The sequence below is a fragment of the Haliotis cracherodii genome, unplaced genomic scaffold (genome assembly GCF_022045235.1).
Source record: "Haliotis cracherodii isolate W230 unplaced genomic scaffold, xgHalCrac1.p SCAF_15, whole genome shotgun sequence".
NCBI classification, from domain to species: Eukaryota; Metazoa; Mollusca; class Gastropoda; order Lepetellida; family Haliotidae; genus Haliotis; species Haliotis cracherodii.
The window spans coordinates 12,624,026-12,644,636 of NW_027266270.1; the positions used below are offsets into that span (position 1 = coordinate 12,624,026).

Sequence of the window (20,611 nt, forward strand, 5' to 3'; positions counted from 1 at the left end):
CCCCCATCCCATCAGACTCCCCCACAGATATGTCACTACCCCCCTCCAATCAGACTTCCGGCAGGTATGTCACTACCCTCTCCCATCAGACTCCCACAGGTATGTCACTCTCGTCCAATTAGACCCCACAGGTATGTTACTCCCCCCTCCCATCAGACTACCCCGCAGGTATGTCACTTCCCCCTCCCATTAGACCCAACAGGTATGTTACTCTCCGTCCCATCAGACTCCCACAGGTATGTCACTCCCCCCTCCCATTAGACCCCCACAGGTATGTCACTCCCCCCTCCCATCAGACTCCCCCACAGGTATGTTACTCCCCCCTCCCATTAGACCCCACAGGTATGTTACTCTCCGTCCCATCAGACTCCCACAGGTATGTCACTCTCGTCCCATTAGACCCCACAGGTATGTTACTCCCCCCTCCCATCAGACTCCCTGCATGTATGTCATTCCGCCTTTCCATCAGACTCCCCACAGGTATGTCACTACCCCTTCCCATCAGACTCCCCGCACGTATGTTACTCCCCCCTCCCATTAAGACCCACAGGTATGTTACTCTCCGTCCCATTAGACCCCACAGGTATGTCACTCTCGTCCAATTAGACCCCACAGGTATGTTACTCTCCGTCCCATCAGACTCCCACAGGTATGTCACTCTCGTCCAATTAGACCCCACAGGTATGTTACTCCCCCCTCCCATCAGACTCCCACAGGTATGTCATTCTGCCTTTCCATTCAGACCTCTGCGGATATGTCATTTCCCCATCTCATGCAGACCCCGCTGGTCGATCACAGGACGTGGCTCATATTATCAATCACTGGTCCAGATCGTGCCACCATGCCCCCATGCCCCATTAAGCCACAGGCAAACTCCTTTTTGGACCTGCTTGTAAATTGCAAAACGATAATGTTGTCAATTTATTAAAATACACAGACTCCCACAGGTATGTCACTCCCCCCTCCCATCAGACAAGGGAAATTATGTTGTCAATTTATTAAAATACACTTGTAAAGGGAGGAATTTGTTTCCTTACAGATGCAGGTAACGCAGGGACTTCCAAACAACCAACAGCAGATGAGGATGGGGATGCAGGTGGGTGGTAGGAGTGAAATATGCTGTTGTTGATGCCCAGCGATCATCTTTGAGTCCAGTGGCCGATTTGGTTATCAATATACGATACCCCTCTGCATGGAGAACTGACAGTCTCCCCCATAGAAGGTCGCCCCAGATGACCCCTGAGCAGACTTTGACTGCCCAATCTACATGAAGATGTCGGCTTTCTAGCTTCATGATGTCTTTGTTTAGCCGGGGGTACGGGTGGCCCAGTCGTCTAAGGCGCCGCGATTCGCTGTGCAGAGTTGCGTCCCTTGGGCACGCCAGAAACCTATGATTGTGGGTTCGAATCCCGGTTTGCCCCGATTATGTTTCTAGGTATGTCCGCACCATACCCGTGCTCGTGGGTTTCACCGAAGTGGTAAACGTCTGAGACCTGCATCACTTGTGGCTTTCCTCCCACATTAAGCTGACACGCCGCGATATAACTGGAATACTGTTAAAAGTGGTGTTAAACCCAACTCACTCACTCACTTGTTGTTTAGCCACCATGGTCACAGGTGGCCCGGTTATCTAAGGTGGGACGATTCGCTTTGCAGTGTTGCATGTCGTGGGCATGCCGGAAACCTATAATTGGGGGTTTGAATCCTGGTTCACCCAGATCATGTTTCTAGGTTTGTCCGCAACATACCCGTGCTCGTGGGTTTCACAGAAGTGGTAAGCGTGTGACCTGCATCACTTCGGACTTTCTTCCCATATTAAGCTGACACGCCATGATATAACTGGAATACTGTTCAAGGCGGCGTTATAGCCAAATCACACTGTCTATGCTGCATTTTTAAACATCCCTTACATTGCATATGTCTTTTCTGGGTCAAACTGAGTATGACATTGTTTCATGTTATTTATTATTACTTTTGACAAAGTACAAGCCACCAAGAACACAAATATTCCTTTGTTGGAACTTCCTTTTGGGTTTAGCTGACATAGGGCTCAGGAACAGAAAGATGGATTAACTAACCACAACATCATGAAGGCAGGGCTTATGTTATTTACATCCAGAAAAGTTTGTTTTTCGAGATTCGAAAATTAGATACATCCTGAATGCTCTGGTCTGAATGCTCACTAGTACAGAGAATTTAGAAACCTGGATGCTGATTGGTTGATTAGAAAGTTCACCTGACATGACCTCCTATGGACGGGTTGTCGGATCTTCACACAGCTGCATCATGACATCTGATTTTAGCGAGTTTGGGGAAACACGTGACCGTTGATTGGCGCCACCAATATAGAGCAAAGACTTGACTTCACATTTTCCGAGTCTCTTTACATTCCTGGAACAGTGCTGCCTTGACTCTCAGTAGCCTTTCATTAGATCTATTCAAGTGGAACAGCTCGGGAAGAGCACACTGTGACTTATCTGTTAGGGCTGGGACGAGTCCAAATGTATGACCTGGGTACTCAACCCCCTTTTACCCAACCCTTAATGGTAACCCATTTCCCTATTACCTGACCCTTAATGGGTACCGAGTGTAGGTCTTCAGAGTTGATTACATAATGTCCAGTTGCGAATGGTTTTACTGGAGCCCTTGCAAATGCTATTTCCTTACATGTATAAGACGATCAGATCATGCTTATTCTGAAGTCGACTGAAGTATATCTTTACTTAAGTGTATAAAAGTCAGAAACGATGCGTGGTAGTCAGAAAGAAATGCAAACATAAGCGACATTTAGTGTTATTGTATTTAAACGATATATTACGTGACCAACCACAGGTCCGGGTAGTCCTCTGGGTACCCTGAACCTACTCAGGACCCACTCGTCCCGAGTACCCAAGTTACCCGTCCTGAGTACCCAAGTTACCTGTCCCGGGTACCCAAGTTACCCGTCCCGAGTACCCAAGTTACTCGTCCTGAGTACCCAAGTTACCTGTCCCGAGTACCCAAGTTACCCATCCCAAGTACCCAAGTTACCCGTCTCGAGTACCCAAGTTACCCGTCCCGGGTACCCAAGTTACCCGTCCCAGCCCTATTATCTGTGCTCTGTTTGCAGACGGTGGCAGGCAACATGCCCATCACATCGGCCTCCACCCAGGTGGCCCCGGCATTGCCTCTCCAACAGGACATGGTGAGTCACATCGCCTTGGTTACCACCATCAAACCTGTGGAGGTCAATTGTGTTGTACGATGTGAGAAAATGCTTTAAAGTTTGGCTTTGTAACATATTAGCAATGAAGAGTAGGTACCGTAGGTGAAAACCGGAATAAGCTATTTGCTATGAAGAGTAGATCGTAGGGCTGTGTATTGGCAAAACAGATCGGAATGCAGTATGTTGTGATACAAGTATCTATCTGTATTGTGATATATTGGTATCTGAAGTGCTCGACACTGATTGTACGTACAGATCCTATTTTGTACATACTTAAATATTACGAAGTCAACATGGTCAGTTGCCGCCATTTTGTTGTCATGGATACAGGGGAGATAACAACATGAGGGAAAAAACACATCCACTTTTCCACCAATTTTGAGGGGAAACATTATTTGTATATGAATTTCTGGTTGATTGTATGTTAACGATACAAATCATAGAAACTTGTCCTATTTTGTTTTCCTATTATACTGAAACATTGAAGCGTATTGCAGTATACCTGCATTCCAGTAATACCATGCATTTTAAGCACATAGGTAAAAACTAACAGCCACAAATCATCACTGGTAATTTCAAATTGATCTCAACTGGCCACTGGGCAGTTTTCTCCAGTTTTTGTTGTGTTATTTCTGAAATATGATTGTTTCCTGTAACACTTGCTCTGATGTTTGTGAACCTATGAGTAAATGCACTTATTTCTGTCTGTCAAAAAAGTTGGAGTCGATTTTGTTATGCGGAAGGAATGAAATAGAATTGTCCCGTCAGCTTACTTTGCCAGTTCTCATTATTGTTGTATGGCATGTGCCATCATCAAACATGATTCTTCAGTTACACAAACTACATTTTATATAATTTCTGGAATGACATTCATACGTTATTCACTATACTGAATAAGAAAGCTCTGCCAACAAGCGTAAACCAATACTTCACAAATCTGATCAGCATGTTTATTAGACACTTATTATAATAGATATTATAAGTTGTAGCAGTATCACTTGGGGAACATTTGGTTTTATGTGTCCTGTATTAGGCTTTATACCATGAGCCAGAGTGGTATAAAACCTAATACGGGATGCATGAAACCATGAATAACAGATTTTATCGTACAGACATCTTTTGATATGACATTGTAAAAGAATTACAACAAATTTGAAACTGAATGAACACAACTATTTGATTGAGCTGAGGTTAACTTGTGCTATGTCATGTGACTTTCATTGACTTGGGAAAAGCGTGTGTCTCTTTGCTTCAAAGCGGGGTGAGGGATATATTCTCCCTCTCAAAAATCCATGTGCATCATTTCTTGTTCATGGTGGGGTATAAGAGTTTTATTCTCCCGTTGAGAAATTTATTCTGTCCATGGTGGGATGCATATTTTATCAAGATCACGTGAACCAATCAGATCTCATCATTCTGACTTAGAGGTATGATAACATGATATATTCAGGTTATCTATGTTTGAAAAATTGTGAAATCAAGTAATGTCTCAACTAAATGTGCTTTACCTTGTTTGTACGATTTTGTTTATGTGAACTAGTCACATGACACCCAGCGGGTCATTTCTAATGTAACATTTCAGCAAGATGGTTATTTGATGTAATTTTATGAGGCAACTTTGCTCATCAGTTTTGGATAAATATTACTTCTTTCTAATAAAATCGAGCAAAAATAGAACGTCGCGATCACGTGCTCGCTGTAACTGAGTATTAGTGATAACTGGTCCTCGGCAATATCTGATTGCTAGCCAGTATGTTTTAGTTTGAGCCTTGTGCTTGAGCCTTGTGCTTGAGCCTTGTGCTTAAGCCTCCTTACTTGCATTGTCCAAGTCGTATATTGTATTGGATTATTGGGACAGTAATTGGTAGATTACAGAGTGGTAAGGCTTATTTCAGTATGTGGTACCAGTCTTTTTCTAGACCTGCCCTGAGGCCGATATTAGGCCCCAAGCCTGGAGCAAGTGTCATTAAAAATTCCCAAATCAGAATTAAAACTATCCCAATTGATGTTAATATAGTTGTAACCAATGTTATGGCTTTGCAAAGGTAACTGTATATCTCTGATTACAGAGCCAATGGAAAGGAAGAGCCATCAATTCTTATTTTAACAGTATTGCAATGTTAAGATACATGTACCTCAGAATTTAGGAAATGAGAAATCCCAGTTTTGAACAAAATGTTGATATTTTTCCCCAAATTTGCCTGTCGGTCGCACTTGGCTTAGAATCCAAGATAATACCTTAGTACATGCCTGTGCTATCATATTAGCTCCAAACTAGTGAAGGGGGCATGGGTGGCCCAGTCGTCTAAGGCGTCGCGATTCGCTGTGCAGAGTTGCGTCCCATCGGACGCCAGAAACCTATGATTGTGGGTTCGAATCCCGGTTCGCCCAGATTATGTTTCTAGGTTTGTCAGCACCATACCCATGCTCGTGGGTTTCACCGAAGTGGTAAATGTCTGAGACCTGCATCACTTGGGGCTTTCCTCCCACATTAAGCTGACACCCCACGATATAACTGGAATACTGTTAAAAGCGGTGTTAAACCCAACTCACTCACTCACTCACCCAAACAAGTGAAAGTTTGTCATATGTGTCTGGGCTTTATTGCAGCTGTTTTGTAGCAAGTTTCTAGCTTGCTGATTATATATGTTTATTGGCAGTAGGATAATGCATTGTAATATTGGTTGGGCAAGTGAAACAGCGTGAGAGTTTCAAAGTAATCACTAGCTCGAGACTAACGGGATTATATACAGACCGCCGTAATGTAGCTGGAATATTGCTGAGTGCGGCGTTAAACAAGAAACAAACAAAAAAACAAAAATGATGTTGCAGGATAATGTGATGTTGAATGTTGTAGCCTAATGTGATGTTGAATGTTGCAGAGTAATGTGAAGTTGAATGTTGCAGGGTGATGTGATGTTGAATGTTGCAGGATAGTGTAATGTTGAATGTTGTAGCCTAATGTGATGTTGAATGTAGCAGGGTAATGTGATGTTGAATGTTGCAGGATAGTGTGATGTTGAATGTTGCAGGGTAATGTAATGTTGAATGTTGCAGGGTAATGTGATGTTGAATGTTGCAGGATAGTGTGATGTTGAATGTTGCAGGGTAATGTGATGTTGAATATTGCAGGATAGTGTGATGTTGAATGTTGAAGGATAGGGTGATCTTGAATGTTGCAGGATACTCTGATGTTGAATGTTGCAGGGTTATGTGATGTTGTATGTTGTAGGATACTATGATGTTGAATGTTGCAGGATACTCTGATGTTGAATGTTGCAGGATAATGTGATGTTGTATGTTGTAGGATGCTATGATGTTGAATGTTGAAGGATACTCTGATGTTGAATGTTGCAGGATAATGTGATGTTGAATGCTGCAGGATACTCTGATGTTGAATGTTGCAGGATACTCTGATGTTGAATGCTGCAGGATAATGTGATGTTGAATGTTGCAGGATACTCTGATGTTGAATGTTGCAGGATACTCTGATGTTGAATGTTGCAGGATACTCTGATGTTGAATGTTGCAGGATACTCTGATGTTGAATGTTGCTGGGTAATGTGATGTTGAATGCTGTAGGATACTCTGATGTTGAATGTAGAAGGATAATGTGATGTTGAATGTTGCAGGGGAACAACTGTATCATGATGCCGCAGAACCAGGATGCTGGTGCCGGTGATGCCATGATGAACCGAGCCATGCCAAACCAGATTTCCATATCAGAGATGATGTCAGGCCAGCAGGACCGAGCCAGTCTACAGGTCATTACACCTCTTTTTTTCTCAGTTAATCCTTTACAAAAATCTATTCCTTGAAAAAAATACTTATCCTCCTATTTTAATCAGAAAAATTAATCATTCACTGGGCATGCTGTATGTTCTGATAAATAATGTGTTGCTGGCAAAAAATAATTGCTTGGCTCCTTTTTAGCGAAGGATATTGTATATTTTGAAGTGCTGAATCAAACAAACATCCCTCAAATCCCCCCATTACCCCCATTTCTCACTCTCCTCCTACAAATATTAAATGGTTAGTCTCGTATGACCCTGATGTGCCTGTAATGTAACCAGCATGTGTTGCAGCGTAAGATCCAGCTGCTCCAGAGTGACCTCCAGGCGGCCAAGGAGAAGGAGCTCCAGTACCAGCAGGTGGAGCAGGCCAAGAAAGCCATCGCGGCCCAGCAGCAACTTCAGCAGAGGATGGGTACGTTATCAGACACCCTGGCCTTTTTGCAGTATCATACTCTTGTATCGTACGTTTTTGCACTGTATTACACTCCAGGGCATCTCTTCACTGTATCACATTCCAGTGCATATCTACACTGTATCACATTCCAGGGCATTTCTGCACTGTATTACCCTCCAGGGCATTTCTGCACTGTATTACTCTCCAGGGAATCTCTACACTGTATCACACTCCATGGCTTCTCTACACTGTATCACACTCCATGGCATCTCTACACTGTATTACTCTCCAGGGCATCTCTACACTGTATTACTCTCCAGGGAATCTCTTCACTGTATTACACTCCAGAGCATATCTACACTTTATCATGCTGCAGGGCATTTCTACACTGTATCACACTCTAGGCCATATCTACACTGTATCACATTCCATGGCATCTCTACACTGTATCGCACTCCAGGGAATCTCTACACTGTATTACTCTCCAGGGCATCTCTACACTGTATCACACTCCAGGGCATATCTACACTGTATCACACTCTGGGGCATATCTACACTGTATCACTCTCCAGGGCATCTCTACACTGTATCGCACTCCAGGGAATCTCTACACTGTATTACTCTCCAGGGCATCTCTACACTGTATCACACTCCAGGGCATATCTACACTGTATCACACTCTGGGGCATATCTACACTGTATCACTCTCCAGGGCATCTCTACACTGTATTACTCTCCAGGGCATCTCTACACTGTATTACTCTCCAGGGCATCTCTACACTGTATCACACTCCAGAGCATATCTACACTGTATCACTCTCCAGGGCATCTCTACACTGTATTACTCTCCAGGGCATCTCTACACTGTATTACTCTCCAGGGCATCTCTACACTGTATTACTCTCCAGGGAATCTCTTCACTGTATTACACTCCAGAGCATATCTACACTTTATCACGCTGCAGGGCATTTCTACACTGTATCACACTCTAGGCCATATCTACACTGTATCACACTCTAGGGCATCTCTACACTCTATTACTCTCCAGGGCATCTCTACACTGTATCACACTCCAGGGCATCTCTACACTCTATTACTCCCCAGGGCATCTCTACACTCTATTACTCCCCAGGGCATCTCTACACTGTATCACACTCCCAGGGCATCTCTACACTCTATTACTCCCCAGGGCATCTCTACACTGTATCACACTCCAGGGCATCTCTACACTGTATCACACTCCAGGGCATCTCTACACTGTATCACACTCCAGGGCATCTCTACACTCTATTACTCCCCAGGGCATCTCTACACTGTATCACACTCCAGGGCATCTCTACACTGTATCACACTCCAGGGCATCTCTACACTCTATTACTCTCCAGGGCATCTCTACACTGTATTATCTCCAGGGCATCCCTACACTGTATCACACTCTAGGGCATCTCTACACTGTATCACACTCCAGGGCATCTCTACACTGTATCACACTCCAGGGCATCTCATACATACATGTGTAACTCCAAAAATATCTCTTTGTGTTGTATGTTTCTAGGTTTGTCAGCACCAATCCGGTGCTTGTGGGTTTCACCAAAGTGGTAAACGTCTGAGACCTGCATCACTTCGGGCTTTCCTCCCACATTAAGCTGACACGGCTCACTCACTTTTTTGTTGTTGCAATATTAGGACCTGTGTATAAGCAAAAGAATGTTCATACGCCATTGTTATTCTCAGTGAATACAGGCTGGTCATATATTAACTTGAATGTATTCAATAATAATGTGAGATTAATTCATGTGTGTGTGACATTAATTCATGCATGTGTGACATTGATTCATGCCTGTGTGACATTAATTCATGCGTGTTTGAATCCCTGAGTTTATATCCCTGTTTTATACACATGATGAATGGCAGCTTCTTTTTTCATCAAATTGCTATGAAATTACTCCACAGTGCGTACACCTCGTACCGCTGCGATTGTAAAATAACGACCTATGGCATTACTTACACAGTAAATTGGACCATCTTTATTCTGAAACTCCTGGATTCATTGCTTGTTGCCATGGTTACCACGAACATTAAATCCAGTAAAGAATCGTGTGCTTATTACAATGTATTAGGTGTGTGACTGGTTGGAGTCAGAAATGAGAAGGCGAAATCAGTAAATCTCCCTATCGCTGTTGCGAATTTGCTAATTGAAAATGGAAATGAAGTATTTTCTCTAATATGATGAAAATATTTTATTACACAAGAAATTCATTATAGGTATAGTCTCTGTATTTCTCTATGATTTTACTTTCTCATCATGCTCATGCAAGATCAAAGTCTATATTTGGATGTTTAGAGATCTACAATTTCACACCATGATTCCAGAATCAATTAAAAAACTGATGTTCTGGATCTCAGACTTGTGAGGGCACAGGTGGTCCAGCCACTCAGGAGCGCAATTTGCTGTGCAGAGTTGTGTCCCTTGGGCAAGGCAGAAACCTATGATTGTGGGTTTGAATCACGGTTCTCCCAAATTATGTTTCTAGGTTTGTCAGCACCATACCCGTGTTTGTGGGTTTCACCAAATTGGTAAACGTCTGAGGCCTGCATCACTTCGGGCTTTTCCTCCATTCAGCTGACACGCCGTGATATAACTGGAATAATATTAATTCAATCACTCACGCTCAGACTTGAGAGGCATGGGTGTGCACAGTCATTTGCTGTGCAGAGTTGCATCCCTTTGGCACGCCCGAATTTTATGATTGTGGGTTTCGAATCCCGGTTCGCCCAGATTATGTTTGTAGGTTTGTCAGCACCATACCCGTGCTTGTGGGTTTCACCAAAGTGGTAAATGTCTGAGACCTGCATCACTTTGTTGAATCTGGATGTGATTGTAATATTGTGGTAACTGTGCCAGCAAGATTGAAATTGGCTTAATGTTGAGATGAGTGTCTTCTTTCAAAATATAATTAATTTGTAATTTGAAATAGGAAACCTGTTTCTAACATACAGCTTTCTTTGACAAACATGAATGAGAATATGTTGATCTTTAAATAGAATGATGAGGCACTTCACGCAATGTCTAGGTATGATGTAAAAATGTCTGGGCAGAAAGTACAGTGAGTGAGTGAGTGAGTTTGGTTTTACGCCGCTTTTAGCAATATTCCAGCAATATCACGGTGGGGGACACCAGAAATGGGCTTCACACATTGTACCCATGTCGGGAATCGAACCCGGGTCTTCGGCGTGACGAGCGAACGCTTTAACCACTAGGCTACCTGACCGCCCCGAACGTACAGTGCTTAGGCTCTACAGACACAGAGCTCCAGATAACGTTTTGAGCAATTGAGTTTTTTTTACTCTTGGGTTTCTATTTTAATTGGGTTATTACATTTTTCATAGGATATCCAATATTTTTTCACTCATCTATTGGGTTTTTCCCATAAACTGAACATTTTAAAATTTAAAAAAAATGAAATAATATTTTAGTGTATATAACCATGATAACTGGTCTAAATATATAGGCTTGACTCGGAAAGTTAATAAGTTTGTAATGGTGTTTCGGAAATTAGTTCCTTTGTACGCATGCTGAAAAATCTTCATTGGGTATTTACACGTGCTGTTTTTATACATTTGAGTGTAGACTGGACTTTTCCGTTTGTCTTTGTTTTTTTACATTAGTGATCTTCAAGCAAAGACTACCCAACAACCTTTTCAAAAGCAGTATACCACATTCGACGTAATAAGCGCCCAGGGCGCTCTCCAAATTAGAAATAGGGGGCGCTTATTAGAGCGGGGCGCTTATTATGTCGAATACGGTATGTAACGTCATCATTTTATCAGCTTCTGCATATATTCATAAAATAACAAAAGATTGGACTGAGTGAAAAATGTTGCTTGCGAAAGCGGATAACCGGAGGATATATTTAATATTATTGAACTTTTTATGATATATTAACCACATATGAATAAGATGTTCATCTGTTGTTGGAACACTCCCTATGAACTAGATAATCAAACCAGCAAACATTGGTAATGTTGGACTGTTGTATTTGTCTTTCAGTGCAATATTTAACAATATTTCTGAATTTTTTAAAACACAAACCTCCATGATCAAGTTCATAATACTAACCTGAGAATCTGCCAAATAAGGTTATTTCTGCTAGTCCTATGGACTTTAGGAACAGTGTTTGCGTATGAGCCTATGACGTCTGTTCACTGTTTTCACAATTATGGGGGATTGAAAGAATTGGTGACCAAACACTCTGCTTCTTTTGGATTGCAAGTTATCAATTCATTTTGATTTTTCCTGTGGAACTATTCTCCTCCCATGCTTTTTTACCATTGATTTGACATTGCGGTATGTCTGTTCCCCTTATAGAGGAGGTTTATTACCCAGGACCCCCACCGCCACATATGTACTCGGGTAGGTAGTGGTCAGACGGTCAGTACCCGCTTCCTGCTCGTTGGTTGGTGTCCTGTGGGTATTGTCCGTGCAGTGGTCAGTCAGTCGTCCACTGCTGTGTGTCCGTCCACTGCTGGCCACTGAGGATGCACAGCAGGCAACATTTACCATTTCATGTCTATGTACAAAGGGAGATCAGGTTTCTTCGTCACGTTTTTCATGTATGCAGGACAAACTGCCTGTACTCGTTGACATTGTTTGTTTTCATTTTTTCGAAACAATCACAAATATATAAAATGCAAAAAAGTTAAAAAATTATAACGAACAACTTGGTCAATCTTTGCATACAGTGTAAAAGAATTATAGTTTCAATGACCTGATTGAGCTTGTATGTGTGTCATGGTTCAAGTTATGAACACAGCAATATATGCATGACGGTTTGGGTTGTAGTTTCAAATGCTGAAATAGTACATCTGATATGGTAAAGAGGAAATGCTTTTGCAAATATATAATTCATATTAGAAAATCAATGGCTGTGTGGCAAAATGATTGCATTTCTCATTGTTTTAGGCTAATGTACTGTTTTGAACACTGACTTATTTGCAATTTGACATAATATTTGCAATATGTACATAACATTTTTGCACTATTTACACAATATTTGCAATATTAATTTTGTGTTTGAATATTGATCATGTTGACATAAGAAAATAGTTTATGATATTGGCCATATTTATCAAGTATGCAACATTGACAAAGTATTTGGAACATTAACATAATATTTGCAAGATTGATTTGGAAAAATAGGGTTAACGTTACCAAAAAGTTATTTCAACGTTGATGTAAAATTTACAACATTAGCAACGCTAGCGTAAGTCATTCATACCATGATGTAACAAAACACAAGATTTCAAACATCGAAGTCCATTTGTACTCAGCCGACAATGGATCGAAATTGCTGGTTTATGTTTCCAAGGTAGCCTAGCCATTTAGGAAACAGGAAAGACGACTATATTGCTGTGTTCATAAAGGGCAAACCGTATGATGGCTTTGGTGAAGAGGCATAGTGTGGATGACACTTGATCTAGTGGTTTGGTCCTTCGTGGAACCCTGTTGTCCCCACTGTTGTTCTGGGTTGTGGAGGAATGGCCATATGTGTGGAATAGGCTGGGAAACTGGTGCTGGGTTCTGCAAGTTTTGTTTTTAGCAATTTGTATGCTGGATTGTGGGTATTCCAATATTTCTTTTGAATGAAATGAGTGTTGTACTTGGTAATCGGATGACAGTCTGCTATATGTTCATGAAATAATCAAATATTTTTAAATGACTATTCAAAAAAAATATAATTTTTACCACTTGAAAATTATTGTCAAGAATGGCCTCTATATTTGAAATGTAATTTTTCAAAGATTTGAAATTTGTTCCCCTCATAATCGCAATAATCATTTCATATTTTTTTTAACTTTAATGAAATTGTTTTGAATGATATATTAACATAACAGATAAAACATCAAGGTATTAACCTCTGGTTTTGTGAGATTCATGGTTAGAAAGCTACATTATGTAAAGGGTGAACACCCACATGTATTTGGGAATGGTTATATATGAAACTGTTGTTTTGTCATTTAAATCAATGTGTCATGTTTAAATATTGTGCATGATTTTTCCACTTGGCTAAAATGTCAATCACAATAATGCATGGGAACAAAACAATATCTTTAATCCTGAGAAACTATCAATTTTCTTTTTAAAGGTAAATATTGAAGTTGTTGCTACAGAAGTACTTCACGACAACAATTTTGAAACTTGAAACATTTTTTTTCTGTCTTTATTAGATACAGTCATTTGAGGTTGTATGAGAAAATTATTCTTTTTTTTATCTTCTTGATTTAATATGGATTAAACAGAGGTTGAGGTTCCTGATTTGTTGTTAATGAATAGTATTGACTTCTAAATGATCATGCACATTCCTGTCATATTATGTTACCATGTTGGTGTCCACATGTAGCCTTTAGTGTATAACTCCAGCTCCGAGAATTGAGCAGGATTTTTATTTGTATGTTCAGTTGGCAGATGGCCATTAACTTTGCTTGGTTTTCAGCTCGTCAGCAGTTGCAGCTTCAGCAGCAACAACAGCAACAACAGCAACAGAGACTGCAGATGCAGCAACAAGCAGCATCACAGCAGCAGCAGCAACAGCAACAGCAGCAGCAGCAGCTTCATCACCTGCTGCTTAACCAACAGGTAAGATGGGGTGCCATAGACAGGATGTAATGTGATGGGGCCACACGGGTTGGAGTGTGCACGCTGGTCACTGATATGTAGTGGGATCATCTCTTGTGGAGAGGGTAGAGAGAGTTTAGAGAAGGCTTGGGTCACGTAGAAGGGGTGCAATAGCTTTTCGGGAGAGATTTTAGTGAATTATGAGGTCACGGAAATGTAGAAGGACACTATATGGTGGAGAGAGAGTTTAGTGGAGTGTGAGGTCACTGAGATGTAGAGGACACTATCTGGTGGAGAGAGAGTTTAGTGAAGTGTGAGGTCACTGAGATGTAGAGGACACTATCTGTGGAGAGAGTTTAGTGGAGTGTGAGGTCACTGAGATGTAGAGGACACTATCTGTGGAGAGAGAGTTTAGTGAAGTGTGAGGTCACTGAGATGTAGAGGACACTATCTGTGGAGAGAGAGTTTAGTGGAGTGTGAGGTCACTAAGATGTAGAGGACACTATTTGTGGAGAGACAGTTTAGTGAAGTGTGAGGTCACTGAGATGTAGAGGATACTATCTGGTGGAGAGACAGTTTAGTGAAGTGTGAGGTCACTGAGATGTAGAGGACAATATCTGTGGAGAGAGAGTTTAGTGGAGTGTGAGGTCACTAAGATGTAGAGGACACTATTTGTGGAGAGACAGTTTAGTGAAGTGTGAGGTCACTAAGATGTAGAGGACACTATTTGTGGAGAGAGAGTTTAGTGAAGTGTGAGGTCACTGAGATGTAGAGGACACTATCTGTGGAGAGAGAGTTTAGTGGAGTGTGAGGTCACTAAGATGTAGAGGACACTATTTGTGGAGAGACAGTTTAGTGAAGTGTGAGGTCACTAAGATGTAGAGGACACTATTTGTGGAGAGACAGTTTAGTGAAGTGTGAGGTCACTGAGATGTAGAGGACACTATCTGTGGAGAGAGAGTTTAGTGGAGTGTGAGGTTACTAAGATGTAGAGGACACTATATGTGGAGAGAGTTTAGTGGAGTGTGAGGTCACTAAGATGTAGAGGACACTATATGTGGAGAGAGTTTAGTGGAGTGTGAAGTCACAAAGATGTAGAGGACACTATATGTGGAGAGAGTTTAGTGGAGTGTGAGGTCACTGAGATGTAGAGGACACTATCTGGTGGAGAGAGTTTAGTGGAGTGTGAGGTCACTGAGATGTAGAGGACACTATTTGTAGAGAGAGTTTAGTGGAGTGTGAGGTCACTGAGATGTAGAGGACACTATTTGTAGAGAGAGTTTAGTGGAGTGTGAGGTCACTGAGATGTAGAGGACACTATTTGTAGAGAGAGTTTAGTGGAATGTGAGGTCACTGTGAGGTCACTGAGATGTAGAGGACACTATCTGTTGGGGAGAGAGTTTAGTTTGAGTGTGAGGTCACTGAGATGTAGAGGACACTATCTGTGGAGAGAGTTTACTGGAGTGTGAGGTCACTGAAATGTACAGGACACTATCTGGTGGAGAGAGAGTTTAGTGGAGTGTGAGGTCACTGAAATGTAGAGGACACTATCTGGTGGAGAGAGTTTAGTGGAGTGTGAGGTCACTGAAATGTAGAAGGACACTATCTGGTGGAGAGAGAGTTTAGTGGAGTGTGAGGTCACTGAAATGTAGAAGGACACTATCTGGTGGAGAGAGAGTTTAGTGGAGTGTGAGGTCACTGAGATGTAGAGGACACTATCTGGTGGAGAGAGAGTTTAGTGAAGTGTGAGGTCACTAAGATGTAGAGGACACTATCTGGTGGAGAGAGAGTTTAGTGAAGTGTGAGGTCACTGAGATGTAGAGGACAATATCTTGTGGAGAGAGAGTTTAGTGTAGTGTGAGGTCACGGAAATGTAGAAGGACACTATATGGTGGAGAGAGAGTTTAGTGAAGTGTGAGGTCACTGAGATGTAGAGGACAATATCTTGTGGAGAGAGAGTTTAGTGAAGTGTGAGGTCACTGAGATGTAGAGGACACTAGCTGGTGTAGAGAGAGTTTAGTAGAGTGTGAGGTTACTAAGATGTAGAGGACACTATCTGTGGAGAGAGAGTTTAGTGGAGCGTGAGGTCACTGAAATGTAGAGGACACTATCTGTGGAGAGAGAGTTTAGTTGAGTGTGAGGTCACTGAGATGTAGAGGGACTCTCGTTGACATTGTCTACTTTAGAAAGTGAAAGAGGGTATCTCCAGAAGTGTAAGGAAATTCTTTTCGTCTCTGCATTGAAATGATATGGAGGATGATGTCATGTTGCATGCATCTGATCCTTTGTTTAGAATCCACAAGGCCAGCAGCCTCAACAGCAGCAGCAACAACAGCAACAGCAACAGCAGATGCGGCAACAGCTCCTGCTTCAGCAGCAGCAGCAGCAGCAGCAGAACATGAGGGGCGCCACACCCCAGACACAGCAAGGGGTGATGGGGGCTCAGCAACCAATGCAGTCACAGCTTGCCATGCCACAACCAGGACAAAACTATCTCGATGAATTCAATCTGCCGGATATCCTCTAAACAAGTCAAGGACAAGACGGACTATCAAGATGAATTCAATCTGCCGGATATCCTCTAAACAAGTCAAGGACAAGACGGACTATCTCGAGGAATTCAATCTGCCGGATATCCTCTAAACAAGTCAATGGGCAAGATGGAAAGGGCACGATGGAACTATCTCAATGAGTTCAATCTGGCCGATTTCCTGTAAAGAAGTTACTGTAAATCTGGGAAGTTTTGCAAGTAGTAAAGTACTGCGAAAACTGTGAGTGACACACGCTTCCAATATATTCAAGATGCAGTTATTTTTGCAGACTAACAAGAATTAAAAAGTAAGGAGGCATATTTCTATTATTCACTTCCAAACATTGTGAAACCATCCCGTTCATAATTAAATATTTATTCCTCACATTCTGTTTCTTAAATTACACATTGTCACTGAGTGTCAATAGTCTCATCAGGAAAGTTAACAAACAAGCATCTCAGATCTCGTCAAGTTGTTTATGTAACACTGAGTAGTCTTGACATTGCCAAACTTTCAAGACACAGATTTAGGCTTTTGTTAGCCACTCATGGCGCAAAACTTTCCAGATTTACATTATGCAAAGTAAGGACAGGACGATCTCGGTGAGTTCAGTCTGCTGATATCACTGCAGAAACTTGCCATTGTTTTGTTTGAGTTATGGGCAGGGTGAATTCAGTCTGATATTCTGTGAACTGGAGTGAGATTATTTCTGAGTCTTGACAGCCTAGTTGATACTTAATATGTCTCTGTTCCTCACTTGTGTTAACTTGCTGTTGTTTGTGGGTCCAAAAAAAAGGAATTATATGTGGCCTTATCATTCACCAAGACTCTTCATCCTAAGAAGTCATACCTCATTTTAATGGTGAGGCTTTTATCTCATGCATGCCAATAGACTTTGTCAGTCATTATTTTCAAACTTTTACCAGCATGAAGAAAGACTTAGCGACTCAGGGAGTGGATGGATTATCTTGCCATAGTGACGCACAGAAAATATTTTATCACAGACATGTTTGCTTGGCAATCTTGTGGGAAAATTTCTGTTGGGAATTTCTATATTTTTACTACTAAAGATAAGTCAAGGGCCTCCTGATTCTTTCGTTTCACAATAGTTATTCTTTCATGGCATGACAGATTAACTGTAGTTATAGGAAAGAACCAGAGCAGCACTGTGACGATTCATAGGATTTCATGCTGCATGTCTTTTTCATTGAATGCTATGTAGATTTGATGACTCGAGTGTCTTAGCATAGCTGTCAACTGTCCTGAATCTTTTCGTATTTGTTATGAATTTGCAACATGAATTTCTAAAATAATTCACAAGAATAATAATTTATTGATTGGTATGAAATCTATTTATTGTGTAGCATCTGTCCAATCGAGACACTCCTCTTATATTTTCAGAAGTTGCTGCAGTCAAAATAGAAACTAAGCGATAAAATTTTCAGCTGACTTACGAAATCACATGCCTGTATTGTTCTGGGTCTCGTTCCCCAAAGTGATCTGAGCGCCACAATGGTTGTAAGCTCATGTTAAAGTGTTAGACTTACAATCACCTTAGCGCTAAGATCACTTTGAGGAACAAAGCCCTGAAAACAATTCATATCATCTGGCACTGGTGTACTGACCAGAAGATCATAACAAAATTTTTGTTGTAATTCTGGAAAGTTGGCAGATATTATGTGAATCCATGTGTTGTTGTATGATTGAGGAAAGGTAGAAATGCCCTATAAAATGAAGCTGGGATTAGCTTCAGTCTACACGGTTTCTTGAAGTCTATATGAAGAAAAATAGACCTGTGAGATATCTTCATGTTTGGAATTTCTTCTCACTTAAGTGGAGGGGCACTGGTGTCTCTGGTTTAAAGAGCAACTTTTCTCTTACTGAGTTGTCTCCCTTTGTTATATCTGGAACTGCAGAAATGGTTCAATTCCTGGGTTTACCGTTATTATCTTTGGTTGGTCAGTATCATACATGTGCTTGTTGGTTTCACCAAAGTGGTAAACATCTAAGACCAGCATCACTTGTCTTTTCTTCCACATTGGGGGGCACGGGTGGTCCAGTCGTCTAAGGCGCCGCGATTCGCTGTGCAGAGTTGCGTCCCTTGGGCACGCCAGAAACCTATGATTGTGGGTTCGAATCCCGGTTCGCCCCTATTATGTTTCTAGGTTTGTCAGCTCCATACCCGTGCTCGTGGGTTTCACCGAAGTGGTAAACGTCTGTGACCTGCATCACTTCGGGCTTTCCTCCCACATTAAGCTGACACGCCGCAATATAACTGGAATACTGTTACAAGCGGCGTTAAACCCAACTCACTCACTCACTCTTCCACATTGTGCTGACATACCATGTTAGCTTAAAAGAATAATTGTCTTGGTTCTCGGGCACTGCCAGCATCAACATAAAGTCCATCACACGTTTTGGTTTTATGTCCATTTTCCACCAAAAAAATAATACTAATACTCGATAACAATGTGATCCAATATAGCACACAGGTACTTCCCTTTACATGCACACTGCTTTACTGCGCATCTCGTGTTGTGGTCATGGCGGCAAAAGGAATATGTATGCTTGTAGGGAGGCCCTTTCCCAGGTTGATGGTACACAACTGTTTATTTGGTTACATACTTGTTTGAACAAGCAAAAAAACAAACAAACAAAAACTCCACCTGCCTGCACTATATTTTTGAAAGTCATTGGCTGAGAACCAGTTCTTTTATTTTTTTAAGCCTTATAACTGAGACACATCCTTGTACTGTTCAGTTGACCTCACTCACTTCATGTAAAGATGTTTATATTATTTCAGGGGCGGTGGGGTAGCCTAGTTGTTTAAGCATACACTCGTCACGCCGAAGACCCGGGTTCGATTCCCAATATGGGTACAATGGTCTGGTGAATCTGGAGACCACGCCGTGATTTTACTGGAATATTGCTAAAAGTGGCGTAAAATCAAACTCACTCACTCACTCATCATATTATTTCATGTAGAATGAATCTCACCACATATATAATGCAGGTGTACAAATTTCACTTGTCAAATTAACATATAGTTTGTGCTACTGATGAATTATATGTGCATGGACTTCACAATTCTGAGGAAATAGATTTTCGACCAAAGACTGCAAAACGTTGATTTTGTGGGATTGTAAATAATTGTACATATGTAATATACATCTATGGACTGTGTACATGCTGTTTTTGTATTGTTTCTCCTCTACACGTTTTCCTACATGAACTGTACATTTGTATATGGTGATTGGAGTTGTCTCATCATTGAACGCTGGTATTCAATAGTTGTTGCTACTTATCAATATTGTATTTCAAAGGGATTTTTGTTCTGAAAACATTGTTCAAGTATTTTTTGTCACGTTTTCATGTGATGGATGACTTTGCTTTCTAGTCAGTCATGTTCATTTCCTACATTATTTATGTTGATGACATGGACACATAATGTCATATTGTTTCGAGAGCTTTTAATTATTTTTTTTAAATCATGGTTTAAAACTTGGAACATGCACTGAAGCTTACATCTTCTGGCAAGGATATTTGATATTGGTCTGAAAAAAAACTTGTTGAGTTTGAATAGCGTTGTTTTTTTTTATACAATGAATTCCATTATTTGATTATTGTTTATAAGAATAGTGACATGAAGGAAAACATAATTTGCTTGTTTGTGAAGAGACTTGAAATCAATTGCATGACATTAGAAAATCTTGCTTGTTCCCTGACGATCAACTACCCCATTTCATTTTGCAGTTTCAGTGCTCACCGTCACAATGACACTCACACTTGTGTCTGGGTGCAAGCATGTTGTCCATTGTTATGTTATCACTGCTTGTAACATATTGTACAGCTACGGAAAAATAAATTCTAAAACAATTGCAGTATGATTTTCTCCCTTGATGAAGACTGTCTCTGTGGTCTAGTGGTAGAGCGTTCGCCTGGAGAGTGGAAGGTCCAGGGTTTGATTCCCGGCTGCATCATACCAAAAGATGTTCAAAGATGGTTTCTGTACCTGGAAACTGAATATAAATGGGCAGTTCAAAATTCAAAATAATGACGGCTGCTCTTTCT

At 41.3% G+C, this 20,611-nt stretch overlaps 1 protein-coding gene across 1 annotated transcript in view; it reads left to right on the forward strand.

Annotated features, from left to right (window-relative positions):
* The window catches only part of LOC139461524 (mediator of RNA polymerase II transcription subunit 25-like), a 48,179-nt gene extending 27,788 nt beyond the window's left edge, over positions 1–20,391 (forward strand). The window contains exons 16-22 of the mRNA XM_071243006.1: positions 1,040–1,096; positions 3,110–3,184; positions 6,838–6,969; positions 7,291–7,411; positions 11,763–11,807; positions 13,888–14,030; positions 16,303–20,391. Of these exons, the coding sequence (XP_071099107.1) occupies positions 1,040–1,096; positions 3,110–3,184; positions 6,838–6,969; positions 7,291–7,411; positions 11,763–11,807; positions 13,888–14,030; positions 16,303–16,536 (807 nt within the window). The 3' untranslated portion in view covers positions 16,537–20,391. The remainder of the gene's footprint in view (positions 1–1,039; positions 1,097–3,109; positions 3,185–6,837; positions 6,970–7,290; positions 7,412–11,762; positions 11,808–13,887; positions 14,031–16,302) is intronic.
* Positions 20,392–20,611: the final 220 nt, after the last annotated feature.